The 22134-nt window shown below is 42.8% G+C and overlaps 1 protein-coding gene across 1 annotated transcript in view; it reads left to right on the plus strand.

Moving 5' to 3' along the window:
• MAN2A1 (mannosidase alpha class 2A member 1) overlaps positions 1-22134 on the plus strand; it is a 1326430-nt gene that overhangs the window by 505710 nt on the left and 798586 nt on the right. Inside the window, exon 8 of the mRNA XM_086961008.1 lies at positions 17663-17840. Coding sequence (XP_086817134.1) covers positions 17663-17840 — 178 coding nt within the window. The remainder of the gene's footprint in view (positions 1-17662; positions 17841-22134) is intronic.

The following is a 22134-nucleotide window of genomic DNA, read 5'->3' on the forward strand; positions in this document are numbered from 1 at the left end:
CAACTGATCTGGGTTTAATCCATCATCATTCTTTAGGTCACTCCACCACCCCAGTTCAGATATAGCCATATGCAAATCAGACTGACACTGTGCCTCATGGTAACAGTCCAGCCGAACTGCCAAGCCATGTCTTCCAAGGACCGGAAAGAAGCATCCTGGGACCGGTTTCTGGCTAATCAGCCGTCATCAGTCCGGCTAGCTTGAATCCAGTGGCAAAGTGAGCAAGGGACCCACGTCTGGGTATACCCTGCCAACTTAGGGCGTACAAAGCGATACCAAAGGGGATGATGGACTGAGCGTTTGAGCAAATTAAACACTCACCCCCAGTCAACTGATATGGGTTTAATCCATCATCATTCTTTAGCTCCCTCCACCACCCCAGTTCAGACATGGCCATATGCAAATCAATCTGACCCTGTGCCTCATGGGGACAGTCCAGCCCGAACTGCCAAGCCATATCTTCCCTGGACTGGAAACAAGCATCCTGGGACCGGATTCTGGATCCCAGTGGGCCAGGACGTGTTGCAGTAGGGGATACAAATGCAGACGGGCCATGGGAGGAAATGCAGAGTGGAAGCCATCTCTCCATGACTCAATCAAGTCAAGGGGAGATGGCTTACATATGGGACTGGAACAGGACCCACAAAAGGTGACGGAACAAATTCAACTGTCTCTCCTGGGAGAGGTGCAAATATGTAAGGTGCGAGCGCACTGCCGTTTAATTAGAAGTTTATATATTCACAATGTCACTTTAGTATTATTATTATTAAGGGTAGCTTATAAAGCGCATGGTTACGCAAAAGCGTGTCCCGTGCTGAAACAGAGTGGTGCATCGTGTCGTAGGCGTCTAACTGAAAGTCACAATGTAGTGCTCCCTATCCAACTGTGAGAGCATCCCCTGTTGCACAGCTTGTAAATCCTTCTGGCTATCCCAGAGTTCCTCCAAATATTAAACCAAGAACCATGTTTTACTTCTTTCGAATTTATTTCATTCTTAAACTTTTCAAAAGTTCATTTTTCATTCATGAATCATTGTTTTTTAGGATTATAATCACTTTCAATACATTCGTCCAATGCATTTCGGTCATAGTTGACCTTCATCAGGGACAATCAGCTGAAACAAGGTATAAAAATGCCAATCAATGAATAGTTAAATTGCCGTTTACAAGCATCTAATCAAGCAAACATTGTGATCAAAATTGTGTTCAAACGTGATTAATCAAGTGCATAGGTGCTGTGCAACGTGCATATCAAAAATAATGCCAACTTGGCACTCACTTATGCTCATGTTCATCAATTCTTCAATTACGCACCAACTGAAAAGTACGACATAACTGTAAAGTAAAATGACATTGAGCGACTCGCTTTATCTGAAACTCTTAAATCAGTTTGCTGTTTGCAAAAACGTTATCGCAATGTTTCTAAACTTACATCTCAGATGAAGAAACGCCTTTAGCAGTCTTCCTTTGCTTAATCCAAATGATGCCGGCATTAGCAGGGCATCTGACCTATAGCGTTACATTTGATAACAACGGAGTGGCCTCAAACAGAATGATGAGTTGTGATTGGCCCGAACTCCGGTCACATGATCGGAAAACCGGCCAATGGGGAGGTTAACATACCCACTGTTTAATCTGACACTACGCTTTGTGGACAATAACGTTTTTGCATTTCCAAGTAATTGAAAAATAATAACAATTAAAACAATTTACAATTTAGCAAATCAAGTCATAAAGTTAATGAGGACATGTCTAATGAGCCACTGGGTAAATGTATAGACGTCCATGCGCATAGGCAAGGCTGAAGCACCAGAGTGCTTAGATCTAGTTACAACTAAAAAGTGTAAACCATTCAAAATGTCATATGTGTTTAAAGGTAACAAGTGAATTCAGTACGATCATTGAGCCCAAATGGCTTATGGGAGTTCAAAAGATACATCCAATTGTTTTCCCTTTGGAGGAGAAAACAATTGTTATCACGTCCTTCTATTTTATTTATTGTTTCCAAAATCAAAAATTTCAGTTGGGACACATTGTGTTTCTCTACTTTGAAATGTGTGGCCACTGTCGATTTGACATTTCCAGTTCTAATGTTCGACTTATGCTCATTAAGTCTTATTTTTATTTTTTTACGCGTGGTCTTCCCCACGTACACTTTCCCACAGGGACATTTTAACATATATATTGCATTTGCTGTATCACAGGTAGCGTTTACATGTAACTTGATGGTGTGTCCTTTCATCGGATGCGTCACTGTGTTCCCCCTTATGATGTTATTGCAGTGCCCACATTGTAGGCAAGGTCTCGTTCCTCGGAAACACGTTTCTTTTGGACTTTTTTGTTTCAATATTTACCCTAAATTTTTGCTCCTGGTAAAGGCAAAAATCGGTTGTTGTTCAAAGGCTTGTTCAAAATCAGGTTCCGTTCGTAGAATGTTCCAATGATTTCTGATGATCTTTTTGAATTTATAACTCATAGTAGAGTATTTAGACACAATTGTCATCCTTTCTTCTTTCGCCTTAGGTCTTGTTTTCAGTAGATCTTTCCTAGGTATGCGACTCACTTTCTCTATGGATTGTTTTATTGAATTGTTTGGATATCCTCTGTTGCGAAATCTTTCTCCCATGATTTTCAATGTGTTCTCTACCTTGTCTTCGTTTGAGGTAATTCTTTTAGCTCTCATTATCTGTGATGTGGGTAGATGTGCTTTTAATGGTTCCTGTTGAAAACTATGGAAATGGAGAGTATTGTTTCTGTCTGGGAGAGGGACACCATCCACAGATCCATGCGCAAGAGAGCCCCCGGGAACTTTAGAGTCTGGGAGTGCAGTAGGGAGAACTTCCGATGATGGATGAGGAACCCAAAGGACTCCAGAAGATGACACGCCTGGTCCACATCCGACAGAGCCTGAGAGAAAGAAGGAGAGACAATCAACCAATCATCCAGGTAGGGAAAAACCTGAAGACCCCTGGAATGGAGAATACCCACCAGAGGGTCAAAGAGCTTTCTGAAACCCCTTGGCGCTGATGAAAGGCCGAAAGGAAGCACCTGGAATTGATAATGCTGGGAGTCCACAGCAAAGCGGAAATACTGCTGATCCGCAGGATGAATAGGGACGTGCAGATAAGCATCCATCAGATCCAGGGAAGCAAGGAAACACCCTGGCAGCACCAGATGCAGAACAGAGAGCAAAGTCACCATCTTGAAAGTCGGCCTGGTAACGTAGAGATTGACCCCATTTAGATCCAAGACAGGGCGCAGATCCGTTGTATCCTTCTCGGAGACCAGGAAGAGGATCGAATAACAACTCTTGCCCTGCTCCAGAGGAGGAACCTCCACGATAGCCAGCTTGTCCAACAGAAGGCGCACACCTTCCAGCCAGGCCGCCCACCTCACAGGGTGACGTGGCAGAGGAGTCTCCCGGAAGACCGTGGGGGAGCAGAGGAAAACTCGATCCGATAACCTGCCGACACAGTCTGCACCGCTCAGGCATCCTCCGGAAGAGTCACCACTGATGCAGAAAAAGCCAAGCCGACCCCCAACCTGAAAAGGCAGACAGTCATTGTGCAGGAGAAGGAGGGGGGACAGCACCACCGGCTGGGGCCTGGGACTTGGCACCACCAGGGGCCCCGGGCCAGGACCCCTGCCATGAAAAGACTGCGGAGCACCCAGAGTGGAAGAAAAACCAAAGGCACAGTGGTAGCCAAACCCCCGCCCCCGAGAAGGAGGGCGAACAGGAGCCACAAGCTTGCGGTTCTCCGCCGACTGCTTGGCCTAATCCTCCATCTGGGGCCCGAACACCCTGGACCCCACAAAGGGCAACTAAAGCAGGACCGACTTCTGAGAGGACTCAGCCTTCCAAGAACTCATCCAGATATGACGCCTAGTAGCAATTGAAGCCCCAGAAGCAGCCCCCTAAGCAGCGGCACCCAAATTGTCAAAAGAAATGTCAGATAAATAGCGCACCTACAGCTCCATGAGGGCCAAGAGAGAGGAGGCATTCTCCCCATCCTTCAAAAGAAGAGCCAGGGCCTGGAAATCTTTCAGCAGGGACTGGACCACGTAGTTGGAGTAGGTCGTCGCACTGACTGCAAAGTTGGAAGCAGCGTAGGAATGCTTCACCATCCCCTCTACCCGCTTGTCCACAGGTTCAGCAAGAAGGGCATCATCAGACAGAAAGACCAGCCATCAAATTGTCCACCTTGACAGACTGAGGGAACTCAGTGGCAAACCCCTCCAATGGATATCGCTTACCCAAAAAGCGAAAGAAGACCGACTTATCCACATCCTTCCACTCCACGCACAGTGCCATGCAAGGGCAAGGACTCAGGATCCGGCTGGCGATAGTGAGTAAAAAAGTCATGGGACTGGAAATCAGGACGAGGAGGTAATTAAGATCCTATGATGCAGAAGAAAAAATTACTTATTTGCACTCTTAGATCTGCAGCCTAGGAATTTTCATTGAAATCATGGACGACTGATTTGCCTTCCCGGCTGTGTGTTTTTTGTTGTTGGGGAAACAGCTATAACAGTGTCAGTGCAAAAATGAACTGACTGGGAAGCAACTGCCAGTAAATGCATCATGGGTATGGGAAGCTCCTGCAAACTTAAGGAGACCGGAGTCTGTTTTTTACAGTTTAAGTGTAAGCTTACGGCTGAAAATTTCCCTCAATTTTAGACTGACTTTCAGCCCTTTTGCAACTCAAGTGCTGCAATGCACTCTTGAAATAGTCTTTCTAGATTTTTACAGTCTGTATTTTAGAAAAATCAAACCTGGCACAGGCCCCAAAGGGTTGTTCTCTCCATATGGATAAATGCACCCTCAGTGTTTACCTACAGGGACAAATGAATTAAAATGAATTGTGTTGGGGTCCAGTCACACAGCACGGAATTATTCTAATGTTTATGACTTGAACGCAGATGTTTGCAATCCAGAACTCGGACTACAGGTGAGTAACCTTTTCTTTCCTTATTGTAGGATTTTCAATGGCAGTCATTAAAGCAGACTAGAACAGCAAGATAATCCTAAAAGACATGTGGTGTCCAAATTTAAAGAGCAAAACAATACTTGAAGCCTGATGCATAGAAAGAATTTTACCCAAAAAATGTTTTAAGGGCATCCTCGCCAAAAACAGAGTTTACTCTAGACAATAATACTTGGTGAATGTACGACTAGACTTCCCTGTAGATGCTGTTTATAAGTTTAACAGTAGGACATTATTCAACCAAGCAGCTGTAGGTGCTTTTCCTTGTAGAGTGTGCTCAAGGTTTACAAGACAGAGGTTTGTAGGCCAGTTGAAGGGATAATGAAATACATGAAACTATCCATTTGAAAGGAATTGCTTAGGCATAGTTTAACAGGTACGAAGTGACCTGGAGTTGGGAAAGAACTAATTAGATTTTCTCAAATTCTTAAGTGAAACTTTAGAACTGTCCTAACGTTTCAGGACTGTAGAGATCTGTCTGCTAGACAGAAGGGATTAATTAAGAAAACTGGTTAGGTGATAGACTTAAAGATTAAATCCAAGATCACTTTTTGGTAAGAAAGAAGGAAATGTTCAAAATATGACCATGTTGGAGTGTAAGACTTTAAAGGCTCTACCCTCACATACAGCCGGAACTGTGCTTGCTCTACAGACTGATGTAATGGCCACTAGAAAATCTGCCTTCCATGAGAGATACTGCAATAATGTGAAGCCATCAATTTAGATGAAACCAAGTTAAGCTTCCTTGGTGTAGAAGGCAAAGAATGCTATCGTCAAGGAGGGAGGATATGTGTCGCGGGGCCACCTCCATATGGGATTCATTGAAAATGAAGGGGGCAGGGTTGGAGGAGACTCACCTACTGAGCCCCTTTATGTCTTCTCAGCCCAAAGAATCAACGCATTTCAGATGGAGTCTGCAGGAAGAAGACATGGTATACTTATACAGGGCCCCTTTTAATTGGAAGCACAAATTCAGAAAGGAACAACGTCAGGATGGCCATTAGAAGGACGCTCAGGAAGAGGCGGGACCCGGAAGCATCAGCGGAAGCTGGAGCATCAAGGAACCAAAGGGGACGAGGAGTCCAATACGGAGAGACCGAACCTCGTTGCAAGCACTGTGCGCTAAAGTGGTACCGACAAGAGATGCAGGAGGCCTCCAGGAAGGTGCTGCGCCCAGCCACGCTCCAGCAGGAGCGTGGCTACATCCGGTACGGGAGCGCATTGCGGGGTGGGTGGAGAGGAAGCCTGCAGCGTAGTGCTCTCCCGATATCCCGCACAAACCCCGGAGTCCCTGCACTGACACTTGCCTCAGAGTGTGTGTGTTTTCGCACCGGTGGTCCCTCACTCCTTACCCTAATACGCTGATTGTCAACCAGAATCCTCACGGACGCCATATTTTGTTCTTTCTTTTTTTTCCCCATAAACCCCTAACCGACATACCCGGCACGAGCACCAAGACCCCCCAACAAGAGCATCAAGACCCAGAAAAGAAAACTGACGGCATAGGGGGCGCCCTTTTCGACGGAATAAGAATAAAGCAGATGGGAAGAAGCTGTTCCCCAGAAAAGAGTCAATATATAACCGGTCCTGAAATAGAACAAGGACACACCATAGAAACCCCACCTTTACAGTTTGGATTAAGATAATAGACAAGTCTGTATATATATTACAATCTCACCTTCAAATATCCTTCTGTCTCCTCCACTCATTACCCGCTCTTACAGTATGCTTTCTTCAATCCTTCTGAAAAGTCTTTGATGACAGGGATTAGGAAGACCGATGTTTGAAAAGGACCTTTTCTGTAAGACGTCATATGGTCCAAGTGCATCTTAATGGCAGCAAATTGCAACTTTGAGCGTGCCAAATGAGGCAGACATGGAATAAGGACATTAACTTCTAGAGGATTGATTCATAGTTATCAGCTGACACCATAAATAAGCCTTTTCCACTTTAAATCATACTGTCTCCTTGGGCATCTACCAAGGCTTTTATACCAGTGTTCAAGATTTAAAAGGGAAGAACCTGAAGGTTAATTAGACTCCCGTTTAACCCAGATTTTCATCCAACATACCAATGACTTTAGCATCCCTCAAATAGTTCAAGCCCAGTTCAGAATGGATAACAGAACTGCAGTCTGAGATACCCGAGAGCCCTTTTGATAAATTGATAAACCATGATTAAGAGTTTTTGACAAATTTGCACCCAAACATTTGCACCTTACCTCTCTTTAGCAAATGTTTTGTATGTTAAACTTTTACTGTCACCCCTACACAAGGATTACTCCTCCGTTGGGCTAATATTATGATTGCTGTATTAGATTTTGTTGTGGAAAGAACTGTTTTGACATTACAATGATTTTTCAATAATGAGTTTGGATATTTAATTCTCAAATAAGTAAAGAAGCTCACTTTTTTGATTTTACCATAACGCAAATATTGTTTCTGATTGCTTCCCATGACCTACTTCCATTATTTTAGACTTACTAGTGTTACGATTTAGCTTCTTCTCCATAGTGTGTTGCTCAAATTCAGTTAAGGATAGTTGCAAGGCATTACCAGTCTTCGTTATTATAACTCCGCGATCCATAAAAAGTAAGACTGGAATTTATTAATTTCATATTATCGGCACATTAGGCTATTTTTTCAGTCATTACTGAGCCTAACAAGTTTATATACGGGAAAATCAACCCCCCCCCGCCCCCCCTCAAATCCTTTCCATCCCCCTCAGTTTCCAACTTTTCACAGACAGAAGTTCCATCATTAGGTAGTTCAAAACTCCTTTTTTGCCTTCCATTTTTCTTGAGACTGGAATGCCATGGGACATTTGTACAATCACACAAACGAACACGTTTGTAAGCATTCACAACTTTTTTCTGACCATACCCCTCTTTGAACGGTCATATACTTAATGCTGTTAATACATGTTTGGAAATGGGATTCACACAAAAAATGATAGGAGTACTTCTGGTAACCTTTGACTGTTGTAGCTTCCAGAAATGTATTTTTGGACTTTTTTGGACTTACACAAATGCCACCCTGTGTGACCTAATTGAAAGTATGTCTACGGGTCTTCCATTGCAGCCCTGCATGACCAGCTTGTCTGCTTGAGAGTGACTCTGCACACACCACGTGCTGCAGAGCCACCCCACTTCCTTAATGTAAGTAAGTCACTCTTAAGGTTGCCCTCCAAAGCCCCGTAGGTAGAGTGCATTATATTAAAGGTGGGAATATATATGTTTATACATATATCTCTACAGTAAGCCTGTAAAGCAAGGTTATACTTAAGTGACTGACAGTCCATAAAGTAACATGGACTGGCTACTGAGAAAACTCAAGATAGCCAGTTCCATTATGGATTGACCATATTGTGTCATGTATGATGTCAAACACCATGCTTTTTCACCTCCAACACAATTCTCATGTAGAGGGTGAGCTGACATGCACAGGGAAACCACCCTGACTGAGTTTGCCCCAGGATATAGTGACCCAGTGCCTTGGCGGGCTTCTCCGAGCCGTTGTCCGCCAAAATAAGAGTCGCCCTCCTGGTGGAATGTGCTAGCACTTCTCCAGGATGGAGACAAAGGCCTGGACGGAAAAGAGGTCACACCTCTTCGCTCCCAGGATGGCTATGTTTACATTCATCAAGGCAGTGAGCCTCAAAGGCTTTCTCCGCCCTTGATGTGTAACTTCTTGTCCCCCACTCGAGGACAAAGCACTTCCCGTCTTATCTAGCCCAACAGGCGGAAAAATGAGTTCTTCAGTAAGCGTACATCTCCAAAAGGATAGTTACACCTTTAGGGTGGTTGGGAGGTCTGTACAGCCAAGGAAGGGTTCTGCCATTTTGGAAGACCCTATATTAAAGGACTCTAGGTAGAAACGTGATGTACACCCACAGGATGTTGTCACTACAGGAGTGAGTTAGCCGCAGGGACCAGTAGCCTATTGGGCACTGTCCCTCACACCCTAACCTTCCCCTAAACTAGGATTTAGGGGGCTACCCTGATGCCAAAACATCAGTTTGACCTTGAATCTGCGAAGAGGAACAAACAAGATGCTGTTACTGATAAAAGGACTTTGGACTCTGCTGCAGCGCAAACTTAAGTGCCCTGAAGAGACCATATACTTGAACTTAATGTTCGATGTCTGTCCATGGCAAAAGCTTGTTGCTTCCAGGAAGCGGTATTCCAGTGGACGCCAGAAGCCAAAGCAGACTCCCTTGGATTGGTGGGACCAGTCCCCTGCAAGTTGCAGGAAAATCGACATGGAGCTTGACAAGAAATGGGACCCGCTGGGCCTGTCAAGAGTGAGCCGAAAGAGAAGTGGTGTCCTACAAGCACGAAGTGGTAGCTTAGCTTTCATCAAGGTTCAAGCTGCTACTCTATGCCTGTCGTCCTCCAGCTGCCGAAGTAACCATGGACAATATTTGCCACAGCCAATGCTTGGTGATCGCCTTTCGGGTGATTGACCCCCTTGAATGACATCTCTGGTCTGGGAGCGCCTCACAGCGACCAAGGTCAGCAACAACCCTGCTGCTGTGTTCCTGCATCTTGAAAGTGGAGTCATTGTGTGTGATAAAGCATCTGGAGGAAACTGCCCCGGTCATTGACAGCTGCCAGCTACCTTTGCACCCAGAGCTGCCAAGCAAGGTAGAAGAAATCCAGCCGTTGAACCCGATTCCTAGGACCACAAAGGCCTCTACTGTCTGTGGGTAGAGTGGAACTCCATCTCCAAGTGTGATTTTGTTCAGTGCGGCAAGTTTGACAGCTCCTGCAGATCCTGTTCAGTACCAAAGACAGCCAAGTCGCCTCTGCACCCGGACTCCCTGGGCAAGGTAATGAAGCAACGACTGTTGGAACTTGGTCTAGGGATAGTCATAACTGACAAGAGGGTTTGTTTGAACTCACTCTGCAAGTGACCGAGTGTCACTTGTATTTTTACAATATTCATTTCAATGAGACCAGTTTGACAACTGAAAGTGAATCTATTTTTAAAATGTTTAAAAATCTGCAACTCCAGTTGTATGTTTGTTACGAAGTTCATTTTGGTGTTTATGGGCCATATGTAGGAAGCCAAATTGCGATTGCAAATGATGAAATTTGTAGAATTTCAGCGTTTGCAATCGCAATTTGGGCAGTGTGCTATGTAGCACACAAAAACCCACTCGCAAAATAAGGAATCGCAAAATTTGCAATTCGTTATTTTGCAAATGCATTTAAGGAATCCCAAATTGCGATTCCTTAAATGCAATGTAGGAAGCACCCAAGTTGTGCGATTTTGGCTTAAGGAATCGCAAATTACCACCAACTTCAGGTTGGTGGTAATTTGCGATTTCTTTGAAAAATTCACTTTTTTCCATTTTTCAAAGTGCCATGTGGCACACATACATGCCCTTAGCACATGTATGTGCACCACATGTGCACATGTTTATTTCAGGGGTGCAAAAGGGTGTCCTATTGACACCCTTGCAACCTTGAAATTGCATTCTCAATTTGCGATTCTCTAATTGGGAACGCAAATTAAGAATGTCTTCCCATTCATTCATATGGGCAATCTCAATTTGCGATTCGCAAATAAGGAATATGTGGGATTTGCAAAATATTTTGCAAATCCTACCTACAATGCGTTTTGCGATTCTCTAATTGCGATTCCCTAAAAATCTCAATTTGAGAATCGCAAAACACGTTTTACCTACATATGGCCCTATATGTAAAATTAAAATAAGCTCGGTTTTCATAAATTGGCGTTGGATTTCTTTCAAGTCGTCTCAGTTACTTATGCACCATCATGGTACTGTAAAATGCTTTACCCATGTTCCAGTCAGAGAAAGATCCCTGGGTGCGCACTAGTGTATGGATTTACTATGTTTCCATACCCTTTCTATTTAAGCATTCATACACTATTACTCCAGCGTAGACAGACAAACCAATAGTGATAATAGTAAAAGGTTGATTTCCACACTAAAATTGAACGTTCACAGTCTCTTTATTAAAAAACATAAAGGCAAATCTTCACAACACAACGAATTAAAATTTCAAAGAACACTCTTTGAACATATACAGCATAAAAACTAATATTAATAACAGTTCATTACATACATAAGGCAAGCACAACTTCATTTGTTGAATTAATACATAAGGAAAGAGAAAACATTAAATACAAATATGACCTACAGATACACAATTAAATCATAACAATACCCCCTACACAACGTGGCCTCTAGATTCACTCGCCACTCTTATTTCTAGATCCAATGGTCTTTGCTAGTGTAGAAGTGGTGCAGTCAATAGTACCATTAATTTATGAATATCTATTGCTCCCTAGACCCTACTTGGATTCTACACAGTTAAAGAATGCGTCGACGCGTTTCGGTGCTGAGTCACTTGATATTGTTGCACCTTCCTCAGGACTGCCATTTCTTTGAGGTCACCGGCTTCAAGGACTATTTATTGACACCCTCTCCTTGGAGTGTAGATGAATCCACCCCAATCAGTGGTTGTTTGAGCTGCCACCTCAGACGGGAAGAAGAACGAGGCAGAAACGCGAACTCCGGCTTGAGAAGAACATATCCAGTTCACCAGCAGAGTAATGCGGACATATGCCCGTTCATGGAAAAATTTTAAAACATTTAAGATACACATATAGACAAAGGAGAAGAGTGGAACTTTCTACATATATCTACAAGGAAGTGAAGAGGTTTCCTTTACTTCAGCAGTAAACCAGTGAAGAGGAGGACCTTGACCCTCAACAACAGGCCTCGAATTGAGGTGACAGCTCAAACAACCACTGATTGGGGTGGATTCATCGACACTCCAAGGAGAGGGTGTCAATAAATAGTCCTTGAAGCCGGTGACCCCAAAGAAACGGCAGTCCTGAGGAAGGTGCTACAATATCAAGTGACTACAGCACCGAAACGCGTCGACGCATTCTTTAACTGTGTAGAATCCAAGTAGGGTCTAGGGAGCAATAGATATTCATAGATTAATGGTACTATTGGCTGCACCACTTGTACACTAGCAAAGACCATTGGATCTAGAAATAAGAGTGGCGAGTGAATCTAGAGGCCACGTTGTGTAGGGGGTATTGTTATGATTTAATTGTGTATCTGTAGGTCATATTTGTATTTAATGTTTTCTCTTTCCTTATGTATTAATTCAACAAATGAAGTTGTGCTTGCCTTATGTATGTAATGAACTGTTATTAATATTACTTTTTATGCTGTATATGTTCAAAGAGTGTTCTTTGAAATTTTAATTCGTTGTGAAGATTTGCCTTTATGTTTTTTAATAAAGAGACTGTGAACGTTCAATTTTAGTGTGGAAATCAACCTTTTACTATTATCACTATTGGTTTGTCTGTCCACGCTGGAGTAATAGTGTATGAATGCTTAGATAGAAAGGGAATGGAAACATAGTAAATCCATACACTAGTGCGCACCCAGGGATCTTTCTCTGACTGGTTTGTCACTGCACCCTGTTCCCTGGTGATAGTGGGGTACTCTCTCTCTATATATCTTAAACCTACTAATGGTAAACATCATGACGATCCATCTCTATCCACCCTAATTGCATCACCGAGAACCCACACTGGAGCACTTTGTGCTCCTCAAGAAATAGTGGAGTATAGTAGGGAAGACATTCCATCAAACCCGAATTTAGAAGTATCTGTACTCCAGGACATTTACATGAGAAATTCTTGTCACTCCTTACATACAGGGCTCAACAAAAGGGGAGTTAGTACACCAGACCCGAACCCTGATGCAAGCCGATCGACAAATTTTGACATATTTGGCTCAATATTGTCATGGAATATTGCAGGGTTGAGTACCAAGGTGCAAAGCCCTGAGTGGGTCTTGTTTGTCAGCCAGTTCACTATCTGTATATTCCAAGAAATGTGGCTCCTTGATCCATTATATCTCCCAGGGTATTTGAATTTTAGTATTGCCGCTGTAAAAGGAGACAAGGGACGACCCTCGGGGGGACTAACTATTTGGGTCAAACAAGACTCTGGGATCATCGTAAAGGAGCTCACCTCTAATAACAAGGATATACAGATTCTCTCCCTTGTACTTAATAGAGCTAAACCTTTATGCATTTATAATGTGTATGCTAGGAGCACAGGGGGCGGAAGTCAGACACTCTTGTTGTCCTCGAAGGCCTTATTGACAAATTTTCCCAAAACGCACGGCTGATTATTGCTGGAGATTTTAATGTAAACTTTGAACCATTATCGGGGGGCGAATCTCATTTTGTATATGACCAAGATAGCCAGTGGGGGGTACCTAAACTAGAACTGGACCCAGTAAAAAGATGGACTGATCTGGTGATCCAAATTAATTCAATGTGTCTGAACCAAGGACTAAGGGCAGTCAATGGAAGGACCCCGAAAGATCGGAAGGGTGCAGTGACTTTCAAGAGCGGCAACCGAGAAAGTAGAATTGATTACATACTAGTCCACCTTGAGGTATGGCACCACCTGGTGGACATGATGGTTGTTGACCGCCTAGAAAGTGACCACAATCCCCTTTGCATGATCTTCTCTTACTGGGAAGTTCCAGCGACACCAGAGGACTCAAGTAACGGAAGTTCCCAACCTGTTGTATTGGCAAATGACATGCGCCACCTGAAGTGGGCCAAAGTTGCCCAAAATCATTCAAACATTGACTTTGTTTTAAAAAAAATTAGAGAAAGCTACTATGGAATTGAGCGCCTGTTCCAACGCCGAACCTTTTACACCTGAGAGAGATAGTGCAAGTAAGGTCCACGAAACCCTCTTTTTGCAAATAAAAGGTTTATTTGTTAAGCCAAATAATCCAAACAAAAATAGGACCGACAAATCTCCAAGATGGTATAATAAAGAATGTAGAAAAGCGCGGCTGGAACTAGGCAAAGCCATTAAAAAAGGGTCCAGCACTTGTGCTCGCACTGCCAGGAGCGCGTATAAAACTATTATTCATAAATCCAAGCGCGCCTGGGATGAAAAAAGATGGGAGGAGCTCAAGGAGGCAAGTTCCCATAAAAATTGTAAACAATTCTGGGACATTTTGAAATGGGGCTGTGAAGGAAGCCCCGAAAAACCCCAAAATTGGGTAGCCCAGGATGATTGGGTAACTCATTTTAGGCCCCAATATGCCAAAGGACTGGAATTACCGGTAGAACAGAGAGAAGGGATCGTATGTACTCCCTGCACGGAAGATGCATTTACTATCATGGACACCCAACGCACACTAGATTCTATCACTCCTGGAAGGGCGCCAGGTATAGATGGTGTCCCAGCTGACATCTTCCTCAATAATAGAGAACCCTGGGGGAAGTACATACTACTACTGGCTAACATGGTAGCCAGTGGATCCCCAATACCGAATCCTGGAACGGGGCGGAAATAATCTCCGTGTTTAAAAAGGGCGATCAATCGCTTCCAGGCAATTATCGCCCGATCAGTCTAATTGATACCATCCAGAAGATCTATGGCAGACTGGTATTAAATAAGGTCCAAGAATGGGAGCGGGAGATGGACATCTTGACCCACCTCCAAGCAGGATTTAGAACCTCCATAAGCACACTCAACCAAGTCTTACATTTTGCAATGCTCTATTGGAAGGTGGTTCAAATTGGGGGAGGAAGTCTGTATGCTGCCTTCATAGACTTGAGGGCAGCTTTCGACCTTGTACCACGGTCCAACCTCTGGTTTGTCTTAAATGACATGGGCATGCCCCCCACCCTTCTTTCTATGATTATCAAATTACACGAGCATAATTACGCCCAGATAAGATGGGGTTCCCCAGGATATGTTACTAATCAGTTCCCGGTAGAGAGAGGAGTGCGCCAAGGCTGCGTGTTAGCGCCTACCCTCTTCTCTCTCTACATAAACAATGTAGCAAAGACCCTGTTGGAGGCAAACGTTGATGCACCGATCTTAGCAGGCGCTAAGATACCAATCCTAATGTTTGCTGACGACTGTCTTATTATTTCTAAGACCCCAAGTGGTCTGCAAAAAGCGCTCAGGATTTTTGAAACATATTGTACTGACCATGGCCTGGAAATTAATGTCTCAAAATCCAAATTTATGTCTTTTAATCAACACAAGTCATTCAAAGGAAAGGTCTTGATGAATTACCTACCACTAGAGCAAGTAAAATCGTTCTCATATCTAGGTGTTACCATCCAACATGACCTACGATGGAATGAACAGATTGACCTGGCTACCCTCAAGCACAGGCAAATCGCAGGGGCACTGAACATGCAAAATCCCTGACAAAACCGATGGCACCTGCACTTAAAGTTTATAATGCAAAGGCCGTGAGTGCAGCACTTTATGGGGTTGAGATGTGGGGACAGGGAAACCTAAGTAAGCTAACAGCCTCCGAAAACAGGTTCCGACGAAATCTTGTTATGCTCCCTCACAGTACCCCCATGGGCCCGGTTCTACAGGACCTAGGCATAAAACCAATTGAGATCATTGCAAATCTCCGTCCTGTATTGTACTGGCGTCGAATATGGGTAACGCCTGAGCTGAAAATATTTGCAGTAGGACTCCTGGACCTTATTAAATGTGATGTCTTTCACCAGATAAAATGGCTCTCTGGAATTAGAGCGGTTCTCAGAGAGCTGGGACTGGCGGAAACATGGAATGACCCAACCAATGCTGTATTTCCATCAAAAAAGGTCCTTAAGGGCTTGTATTGGGAGATGATATCTTCAAAACACTTCAGGACCGTCCCCCCACTTTCATTAACAGGGGTGTTTATGGAGTTCAAGGATGAAACTCGTTTCGAGACATTCTGGGACGACATAACAAAGCCATTGGATAGAAAACTTTATTTTCAATTGAGAATTGGTAGTATACCTATCAGATCTTTTACATCCAGATGGTCAAACGGTGGAAGTAGCTCCTGTCCATTTTGCCCAGATATCAAAGAAACAGTTGGCCACTTACTAATTGTGTGCCCAGCCTACTCTGCCCCGCGCAGAGTTTGGCTGCGACCTATGGCTAAACTATTAGGTACTCAGAGTGGAACTGTGGCTATTCGAATCATTTGCACAAACCCAAGCCCTGTAATATATATAGCTGTGGCAAAATATCTAGGATGGGCCTGGATTATTAGAAGTAAAACATGTAAAGGGGTTGGCTTTTGAAAATGCATTTTATCAATGAATACTTGATGTATCTTAAAATTGGTTATTTTTATTACAATGAATTATCTGTTTTAAATTTTGTATAAATTTTAATTCCATTTTTATATAAATTTGTATATGTAGTGCTTTTATGACTATGTCGAATAAAGCCTGTTTGACTGACTGACTGACTCTCTCTATATATCTTAAACCCATGTTCCTCCAGTAATAACTGACTGCTCTTTGTCACACTACCAGGACTGAGCTAAGGATTATTGTTGTTGAATCCAAGGATCATCTTTGTGTATTGTGTTAATATTACATGGTAAGGCGGTCCTCGGTATTGCTACTGTGCTTCAGAACCCCCTGTTGTGTATCGATTTAGATTCCGTATGCACTTTCTGGATTCATGCCCTTATATATGTACAATTCACATTGCCCTTTTATAAGCATAGACATCCAGTCCTTATTTAGGCATAGCCCATGCTACCCAAATACAGGCATGGCTACTTCCATCCGTTTATTAACGTCACAACGATTTCTTGGAAAACCAGACTCTTAAGCTGAAGAGACTTCCCCTTACCTGGATATTGATTTCTCCAAGAACTCATTTATTATGTATGAAAATCTATTCCTTAAGGGTTCATTCATGACATTCATATGCCCGACTTTTACATCAATACTGGCATTCCTAAACACCTTCAAGGTATAAATATACCTTTACTTGCTATGGCAAAGCACAGTGTAGTTCGGTGCAGTTCGACTACCTACTTGCACGGCGCAGCTCGCTACAGCAAGTGCTGAAGAAAGCCAACTCTCTGGGAGATCGAGTCCAGGGAAAGAGATACCAACCTCTCCTATTCTAAGGTATGAAGCTGATTAGAACCTAGAGAAACCTTTGGCAACTCTTGGCAGAACTAAAACGTATGCTAAGGCAGCACCTACTTCCTCCCTGGTACTAGACCTAGGTTAGGTACATTGGGGTAGGCGTATTTTAGAAGCACCAATTGAATATTTTAGCCTGGGTTATTTATATATGTATTTTTATGTATGTCATAGCAACAGACAATACTATTACAGTATTATTTTATATTACTGTTCACGCTGTATGCATTATACTTAGCATTCTGTCTAACGATTGTAGCAGTTCATATCTCTTGCATGAGAAATAAGACTGTTCAATAAACCCCTTTTATAGAAATGCCTGTCTCTCTATTTCTATGCAACTCTGTAGAAAAGAAGCATGCATGATTGACTGAGTGAAATAGTTATCTAATGTTTTCACAACTCTGAAGATATTGTTCCGGTTCTAGGGGAAACAAAGTTGTCATGTTTATGCGGTTGTCAGAGACTAATCCCTTCTTGTTTATTCGAGAAAAGTTCTAGTGACCTCTGAGTTCGCTGGCACACACACAATTAAGTTTAATGTACTCGATAGAGCCATAAAGACCTCAGTCCTATGTCAAATCTATAGTGTATATTATTTCAATGCGTCCAGCCTATTGGGAATATAGGAACTACACTACACCCCATTATAACTAACTAATGCTAAGGTTTATTTTGTAAAGGGCTGCGATGATTCTAGATCAGTACAGAAAGAAGTCGAAACTCTTTCGCACAAAGGTTATCCTCATTCCACTTGGAGATGATTTTCGTTACACTGAGAGCTCAGAATGGGACCAGCAGTTTCAGAATTATCAGAGACTTTTTGATTACATGAACTCCCACCCTGAGCTACATGTGAAGGTATGTGTCAATTATAACTTATTTATCTAACAACTTTGAACTTTGGTGACTGTGGTTCTGTGATATTTGTATTTTTAATGTCTACTCATTTCAAACTCTGTTTTCTAATTGGTTTTTGTGTATTTGTGTTGTAAACTTTCATTGAATATCTTTGGTGTACTTCCTAAGAATTAAGATAGATTTATGTACCAAGGTGGCATTGGAAAATCCAACCGTGGAAGAGTGATAGTCTTTGTTTATGTAGCATATAAATTATAAGATACTCATTAAACTTGCTGTCATTACTTAACCAGGAGTTATAGCCCCCTCCCAATATTTGGTCATTTCACTTATGTTACACGTTGAGTAATCACTATACTTTTTACACGGATTAAGGAATGTATAAATAGCACATGCACAGTCCCAACTAATCAAGTGCTACTAAAGAGCTTTTACTGTTTTCCCATGCGCTTGTCCACCAGTTGAATAAAAATAAGTTTTCCAGGACACATCTTCAGCTGACCAATATGTTTTGTAGGGTGACGGTTTCAAGAAATCCAAACAAACCCAACTCCAAGTTTTGCTGGTTTGGCTGTCATAGTCTTCCAAACATTTTGGACCTCAGGAACGGACCACATCATATGTGTTCTCCAACATTTGTGGGAGAAGATGAGATGTATTCTTCACAATCTGGAACCGATGTGATATTGTTTTATTTGTATGTCTCCGTTCTTGAGACAGGAGTCGTCAATAATCATGTTCCCCAACAACCATAGGTCAGTCACTCATGAATTGACAATTGGTAGTTTTGTTAAGTTTTGAAGTATTAATTATCCATAATTTTCACGTGCCTACCAACTATTCCTCTTTTGCATTTGTGCATGTAATGTACCCATGCAATGCAAACAGGGCAAATGTTATACATTACAAACAAGTTGAATCCGCTACTGAGTTTCTTCAGATCACAAGATCTAGTATTGAATTGAGGACATATCCATGGTCCCTATGAGTTTCAACCCTTTTTCTTGATTGCATGCCGTTAGAAGTTTGCTAGCTTGAATGGAAGGAATTTACTATCGGTGCCTCGTACGGCTCAGCCATTTAATTTTCTACTTGTTTTAAGGATTGCCAGTATCAGTCTGTTTTATGTTTTCATGTTAACTTGGAAAAGCAGATATTCAGATGAGTGGTATACCATATGAGATGAGATAACAGCGATGTTGGCATGGTATTCATTGTTATATCATGTGTTATGGCTGGTGTGAATATTTGCAGTATGTTTAACCTCCAAAGTGCAACCTTGATCTTAGCTGCTACTATGGGCAAGCATAACTCATAAGTGTTGGGTAGAAGGTTAAAATATAACAATTACGGATACAATACTTGAATTGTTCTCTGTGATGGTAGTGACTCCAGGCTCTATTCCTGTCCATGGTATTTTTTACTCATTATACTGTTCCAATACACACAGGTATCAATTATATGCAAGTCTGTTTTTCCCCACCCTACTCTGTACAGTTCACCCCAACCTGCTTGACAGTGCCAGCCTACAAGAGACCCCAAACAACCCCAGACTTTATTAGCCTTTTAGAGCCACATCCATAAGATGCAGCTTGCGTCAAATGAAATAACAAGCTGAAGTGTGAACATTGGTGCATACCTATCTCACTGAAATCAACAAAAAGTGGTACTCTGAAGTGTAGGAGTGCCAGAAGGTGTAGAGGAAACTATTCATATGGTTTGAGTCTGTGCAAATAGTACTCAACTCACATGATCCTCAGATTTAAGATATTGGAGGTGAATGCATTGTCCAAAATCATGAAGGTGGAATCCACTGATGAAGAACAGGATCGCATCCTTGATGCAATGAAGAAAAAAATTATGAAATTTTTTGACTAACACAAAAATGTTAGTTTCTTGTCATGCCTCTGGAAACCGTAAAGAGAGGAATCTGTCCAAAGAGAGTCATAAAGTGCTTCAATTAATGGGGTGTTTGGCTGGACAGCCCTGGTTAAATTGAGAGTAACTTTGAGACACAGGGAGTACTGGAGAATTTCTTTTTTTCCAGAACCTTCAAATGTTTAGATGGATGTTCTCCTGATTGGATCTTTCATAGATTCACATGCTTGCATCATCCCCGTCGTTGTAGTAGGAGTCCCATGGTATCCTTATAAAAGCAGTAGATATTACTATCATAGACTATAGTAATAAATAATCAGGCGACTGCACCCTGTAGAACACTTGCAAAAGAGGCTAAGTTCCTCAGATTTTCTACAGCATGTCGTGTGACCGGAGTCTCCCTAAACTCTGCTCAGTTTTTTCTTCAAAATGACCACATATCTGCTTGAAAAAGGTAGGTTTCCTCAAAGAAAGGTCTCTTCATGTCATGTGGAATATGTGGTAAGAAGAGGCTGCAGGCTGAAGACCCCCGTAAAAACTGTATTTACTGTCTCTACCCCCAGCATAAAGTGAAGGACTTCAAGATTTGTAGAACTTCTCAATCAAACTCCTTAAAGACAGAGAGAGGGTAGGTTGTTGATTTGGCTGCAGCGACTGAAAAATAAGTCTGATTTCGTTTCGGATGATGAGGGAAGCTCTACCCCACATCTCTCTGGAAAGATCTAAAATGAGGGAGAGGTACCAAAAATCTCCTGAGGGTTCTAGTAAGAAGGCTTCCAAAAAGTCCCGTCATGTAGCAGCAGGTCTCTCACAAAAAGTAAAGCATTCATTTCCAAAAGAGGAAAAAAGTAATCTGGCCTCTAAGCATGGGAAACCCTCTTCAGAGCCATCTGTAAAGATTACAGTTTATAAAAACCTGTATCTTCGGAGACACCATCCTCTGGGTCCCCGTCGGCGCAGAAATCACTGTCAGGGCACCGTCGTCGAAGACCTCATCGTCGAAAAATCCATCATCCGCGAAGGACTCTGCTGCGCTATCGACGGCGGCTTCACAGACGACGCTCTCAGCAGCGTCTAAGGTACCATCACTGCCGACGTCTTCCTTGTCGACAATGTCTTCACAGTCGAAAAATGCTTTCCTCGTTGAAGTCTAAATCCCCGTCGATTATGTTTTTTCTGTTGATGACCACCTCTTTGTCGACAACGACTGCAACGACAATTCCCGCATTGTCAGCGATGGCCACTATAATTTCGTCACAATGTTTCTATTATGTCCTCATCTACGACAGACACCACTGCCGTAGACAAAGTTGACAACGCTGAGGCTACTCCTGGCCTCAAGCGACCATCGACGTTACAACTAACACCATTATACCCATCGACGACGTTCTCGTTGACGACACTGTCATAGAGGTGACAAGGCAAAACCAATCCTTCATTGGTTTTGCCTTGGCCACCTTCAACTTTTGTGGAGGAGTCTGATGAGGATGACATGTTTGGCCCTGGTCACAGTCCCTCTAAGCTTCACGTCAAATTTCAGGGCGATGATGAAGATGACTATGAGGGTTTCTATCAATATGACTTTCCCACGCAACATTCAAAGATGTAATACCTGTTTGAGAACCAATGGCCACCTTCCTGTGGCATTAGTCCAAGAATTGCAAGACATGTTGCAGCACCATCGTACTCGTTTTCCTTCATTGAGTGCACCTCTGCCGCCACCTCACAAACATCTCTAACACACGTCTAAGCCTTTGCCTAGAACATCACCTGTAACAGATAGTGTTTTACCTTGACAACAGCATGATATCACTGATGATGGGGAGATATAGGAAGGATAACTTCAAGGTACAAGACCAATGTGCAATGAGTGGGAAGATTACATTATCTCAACACCTGCTTCCCTGTCTCCTCAGATAGCAAATTCTCAGCTGGAGGACATTGGCGTCTTTCATGCATTGATGGAAAGGACAGCTTCTCGCTTTCAATTATCAATGACTGTCAAGCAGTCTGCTTGCTGTCTTTATGACTTTAAAGATTTATCTCGGAAGACTGATAAAAAATATAAGGCTCCTGATGGTGCGCCAGCTCATCTGGTAGGGCACCTACAACCAGACTCCTTAATCACACAAGCTGCACAACGGAGGTCAAGGAATCCTTCAGAGCCGATCACCGTACCACCTGACGAAGAAGGAAGGAGTCTTGATAATGGCACCTCAGGCACTCAGGCTCTACTGTGTGTGTGACTAACATGCTTGCGATATTGGGAAGATACGACCATCAAATATGGCCCGATATTGCTCTATACGTGGACCTCCTTCCAGTGGACAATAGACCAGAGGCAAGAACAATTCTTTTTGAACGAGAGAGGTCTACAACACATATTGATGCTTCCTTGGATGTGGCTTCTCTAGCC

This window comes from Lissotriton vulgaris, chromosome 3_1 (assembly GCF_964263255.1).
Source record: "Lissotriton vulgaris chromosome 3_1, aLisVul1.2, whole genome shotgun sequence".
NCBI classification, from domain to species: domain Eukaryota; kingdom Metazoa; phylum Chordata; class Amphibia; order Caudata; family Salamandridae; genus Lissotriton; species Lissotriton vulgaris.